The sequence below is a fragment of the Sinocyclocheilus anshuiensis genome, unplaced genomic scaffold (genome assembly GCF_001515605.1).
Source record: "Sinocyclocheilus anshuiensis isolate Anshui unplaced genomic scaffold, SAMN03320099.WGS_v1.1 scaffold2100, whole genome shotgun sequence".
In the NCBI taxonomy this organism is placed as follows: domain Eukaryota; kingdom Metazoa; phylum Chordata; class Actinopteri; order Cypriniformes; family Cyprinidae; genus Sinocyclocheilus; species Sinocyclocheilus anshuiensis.
The window spans coordinates 170,789-175,802 of NW_015542563.1; the positions used below are offsets into that span (position 1 = coordinate 170,789).

At 32.9% G+C, this 5,014-nt stretch overlaps 1 protein-coding gene across 1 annotated transcript in view; it reads left to right on the plus strand.

Annotated features, from left to right (window-relative positions):
- The window catches only part of akap9 (A kinase (PRKA) anchor protein 9), a 116,749-nt gene that overhangs the window by 97,298 nt on the left and 14,437 nt on the right, over positions 1–5,014 (plus strand). Inside the window, exons 29-34 of the mRNA XM_016494065.1 lie at positions 985–1,029; positions 1,103–1,237; positions 2,186–2,560; positions 3,863–3,923; positions 4,536–4,660; positions 4,738–4,914. Coding sequence (XP_016349551.1) covers positions 985–1,029; positions 1,103–1,237; positions 2,186–2,560; positions 3,863–3,923; positions 4,536–4,660; positions 4,738–4,914 — 918 coding nt within the window. The remainder of the gene's footprint in view (positions 1–984; positions 1,030–1,102; positions 1,238–2,185; positions 2,561–3,862; positions 3,924–4,535; positions 4,661–4,737; positions 4,915–5,014) is intronic.

The window sequence follows — 5,014 nt, forward strand, 5'->3', positions numbered from 1 at the left end:
AGAAACTTGAACTCAGGTGTGATAAACCACAGTTTTAACAGGGGGGCAAACACTTCTTCACACAGGGCCATGTAGTTTTGGATTTTGTTTTCCCTTAATAATAAAAACCTTCATTTAAAAACTGCATGTTGTGTTTACTTGTGTTATCTTTGACTAATATTTAAATTAGTTTGATGATCTGAAACATTAAAGTGTGACAAACATGCAAAAAAATAAGAAATCAGGAAGGGGGCCAACACTTTTTCACACCACTGTACATGTATGTATGTTTGTGTATTTATATATATACACAGTACACATACATATTATGTAAACACATTTTATTTTGGATGCGATTAATCGATTTGACAGCACTATTTATTATATAATTTTAGAATATTAATAATAATAAGTATTATTATATATCAATATTGATATGTAATTACAGAATTTAGGCAAAATACAAGCAAGCACAGGAAACGTGATTTTATTTTAAATCACTTTTTTACTAAAATCTTATTTTAAATTGCAAAAGCAAATTTTATCAGAAAAGTTTTTTTTATTATATGTTCCATTTTAATTAAATTTTTTTAAATAATTGTGTTTTTTGTCATTTTTATTTATTTATTTATGTATTTATTTTGTGTGTGTGTGCATGTATTAATTTTTATTTCAATTTTAATACATCACGTTAAACAAAAAATTTAGGATTGTTGCCTTGGCAACTAACTGAAATAAAATAAGTATAAATAAATTTATACCTATTAAAAAATATATAAAAAATACATTTTTAAAAATGTTTTATTTTATTTCAAGGAAAGGATTTATTTTATTTTTAGTTTTAATTATTATTATCAGAAATTATTTCAGTAATAATTAATAATAAATTCAATCGTTATTTCATAATTGTCCATTTTTATCAGAAAAATTGCACTGATTTTTCCCCCTGAATCGTGCCGCTCTAGTCTGGATTCTGGGCTCATTGTTGATGTTGTTTGTGTGCAGGAGAGAGAGATGAGCATCGCTCTGCTGAAGGATCAGCTGCACAGGGTGAGTCTCCACACGCTCTGATGGGATGCTTGCTTTGACCTTTGACCTTTGACCTGTGCTGGTTTCTCTGCAGGCCTCACAGGAGGGCGACGAGCCCACGGCGGAGCTGCTGCAGGAGCTGCAGGAGGTCAAAGGTGAAGCGGCCGCCACCAAAGAGGAGCTGAGGAGCTCCCGGGAGCGCAGCCTCAAACTGCAGGAGGAGATCGAGGTACTTCCTGTCCACTTCAGCTTAGCTTCCTGTCTGCTTCCTCTAGTGCTTGATGAAGGAAGCACAAGAGCTTCATGGGATTGTTATGGAGTTGCCTAATATGTTACATACAAGTATGAAAGTAAATGATCAAATGAGTAACCTTAATCTCATATTTTAGTTCTACAAGTGTGTTTTTGAATTTTGTGAACTTTTTGAAAATTACAGTTTGACAATTAAAGAACTTTCTGTATTTTAAAATAATTTATTTTAATTTTACATTTTAATGATTTTATCAATTTTAGCATTTCATTTTGCGTTTTCATTTCGAAGTCCTTTATTTATTTTAATCCTACATTCTTATTTTATTAATTTTTACTAAGTGTTTTTTTTTTTAACATAATTTAAATTGTACATTCTTATGATTTCAATATTTTTTTAGTGTTTTATTTTTATTATTATTTTTTTGTATTATTTATTCATTTTAATTGGCTTTTTATGATTTCATTAATTTTAGCATGCAAAACTTAAATACATTTACTTATTTTAATTTTAAATTTTTATTATTTTATACATTTTTATTTAGTGTTTTCTTTCAATATGTTATTATTTAATTTAGTATGTTTTGATCTTTTTTATTTTAAAATTGTTTGTTTTAATTTAAATTTGTATGATTTAATTCATTTTAGTATGTTATCGTTTTTATTTTAAAATTGTTTGTTTTAATTTAAATCTTTATGATTTAATTCATTTTAGCACGTTTTGTTTTGATGGTTTTAATTTTTAAATGTTTCATTCATATTAATTTTGCATTCGAAATAGCCGGCCGTGTTGATGTTGTTGGATATTCTCATGAAACATTTGGCACAGATGCTGGTCTATTTTCCTGCATTTATTGGCACACACAGCAGACAGAAATCAAGTGTGTTATGTCTGCTGGTGTTGTTATAGCTGTGGTGTCTCTCTCAGGTCAGAGACGCGTGCATCGCTGAGCTGAAGGACAAAGTTCAGGAGCTCCAGACCGCTTTGGCCAAATCCAGCGAGGAGCCGCTACAACAAGAGAAAAAGAAAGGAGGCAGCATAGAGCATCATGGGATGGACAAAAGCAGGAGCTCCTCGTCCTGTGTGGACGTGTGTGTGCAGACGCATCCGTCCGGAGCCCAGGAGCTGCAGGAGGTGATGCTGGGATACGAGGAGAAGATCGCACAGATGCAGGAGCTGCACGCGGCTGAGATCCTGGACATGGAGGCCAGACACATCTCTGAGAGCGAGAGCCTGAAGCGAGACAGCCAGCAGCTGGAGGACGAGTGCAGAGCGCTCCGAGACAAGCTCAGGACCGCGCAGGTCACATCAACTACTACATTTGTGTTTTTATTTTTAGATTATTTCATTATTGTAATTTTACATTTTAAACATTTAATGAATTTGTATTTTATATATGTGACCCTGGAGCACTGAAATTGAGATTTATGCATCAGCTGAAAGCTGAATAAATAAGCTTTCCATTGATGTATGGTTTGTTAGGATCGGACAATATTTGAAAATCTGGAATCTGAGGGTGCAAAAAAATCTAAATATTGAGAAAATCATCTTTAAAGTTGTTCAAATGAAGTTCTTAGCAATGCATATTACTAATCAAAAATTAAGTTTTGATATATTTACGGTAGGAAATTTACAAAATATCTTCAAGGAACATGATCTTTACTTAATATCCTAATGATTTTTGGCATAAAAGAAAAATCTATAATTTTGACCCATACAATGTATTGTTGGCTATTGCTGCAAATATACCCCAGCGACTTAAGACTGCTTTTGTGCTGCAGGGACACATATATATATATATATTTTATTTAATTTATCCATTCACTATAGGGAAATACAAACATTATCAATGTATCACATTTAAATAATCACACAAAAAAATATATTATTAAATACATTAAAGTATTGAATCACTTGAAACAAAAGGAATATATTTGATACATTTGACACGGATGAGTTATTTTATATTATTTTTTTATTTATAATTTAAATTAGTTGTTCATTTTTATATTTTTATTTATATTTAACTTTGAATTAAATTTCTTTTTTTTGTTATTTTAATGTGTATATATAGTTTTTATTAATTTTTTATTTTAGTTATAGTTATTTTAGTTCATCAAGTTAAACTGCATGAAAATGAGAAATGTTCCCTTGACTGTAGTTTTTATAAATAATTTGAATTCATTTTTCATTTTTATATTGTTAATTTTTAGTTTTTGTCTTTTTTTATTATTATTATTTAATATATCTATATAGTTTTTATTAATTTTTACTTCGGTTTTAGTTATTTTAGTACATCAAGTTAAAGTAAATGGGAATGAGAAATGTTGCTTGGCAACTATCTGAAATAAAATAATTTATTTTATTTCAGTTAATGTTTAGTTTATTTCAACTTATTTCTGAAGTTGAGGATCTTATTACATCTTGATCAACATTTATGAAAGTAGTTATTTGGTTTTTAAATAAGATGCACTAATGAATAATTCATAATAAAACCAGAGACATTGATTAAGAAAAGAGTCAATTCTCCTTTAAATTAAAATGAATGTGACTAAATGTATTGTGGATGGTTTGTAATATCAGATGGCGATTTTTCTTCGTCAGGCTCCGTCAGTGAGGTCTGAACACTCAGCCGTCCCTCCGTTTAAAGACGGATACGCCAGTGGTGAGAGATTTATTATTACTACAACTATTGATATTCATTTTATGTTCTGGGTTATAAACACTAGTGTTTCAAAATTTAGGGTCAGTAAAAATTTTTAATATTTTTTGCTCTTCTGTTCATTTATTTGATGACAAATAAAGTAAATATTGTGAAATATTATTGCAATTTAAAACAGCTGTTCTCTATGTGAATATCTGTTAAACTGTAATTTATTTCTGTGATGCGCAGCTGTATTTTCAGCATCATTACTCCAGTCTTCAGTGTCACATGATCTTCAGAAATCAGTATAATATGCTGATCTGCTGCTCAAGAAACATTTCTGATTATTATCAATGTTGAAAACAGTCGTGCTGCACAATATTTCTGTGGAAACTGTGATACATTTTATTTTTCAGGATTCACAGATGAATAGAAAGTTCAAAAGAACAGCATTTATTTGAAATAGAAATCTTTTGTAACTTTATACTGACACTTTTGATCAATTTAATGCATCCTTGATGAATAAAAGTATTAATTTCTCATGGTGTGTCTGTGCGTGCGCGTGCGCGTGCGTGTGTGTGTGTGTGTGTGTGTGTGTGTGTGTGTGTGTGTGTGTGTGTGTGTGTGTGCGAGACAGCAGTTCAGACTGGAGTCAGCGCGTGGGTTTCGATCTTCCTCACCTGCAGCAGGAGTCCCGCAGCACACCTGAAGGAGCGCACAGAGATGTGGATCCGGACGTGCTGCCAGACAGGGTCAAGGTGAGTTTTGCGGAGAATATCTGACTGTATAATGAACACACTGAGCGAATGAGGAGCTGATGGAGGTGTTCACACAGAGCCTGCTGCGTGAGGTGCATCAGGAGGGCATGCAGGTGCTGTCGCTGTCTGAGCTGCCGCTGTCTGAAGCGGATCCACCTCCTCAGAGCTGGAGCAAAGAGAGAGACGCCCTCATCAACACCGTCGAGTCCCTCAAGCTGCTCATCAGCACACTGCAGAGCGGCATCGACACACAGGTGAACACACACACACAGGTGAACACACACACACACACACGCATGTGAGCACACACACACACGCAGGTGAACACACACACACACACACACAGATGAACAC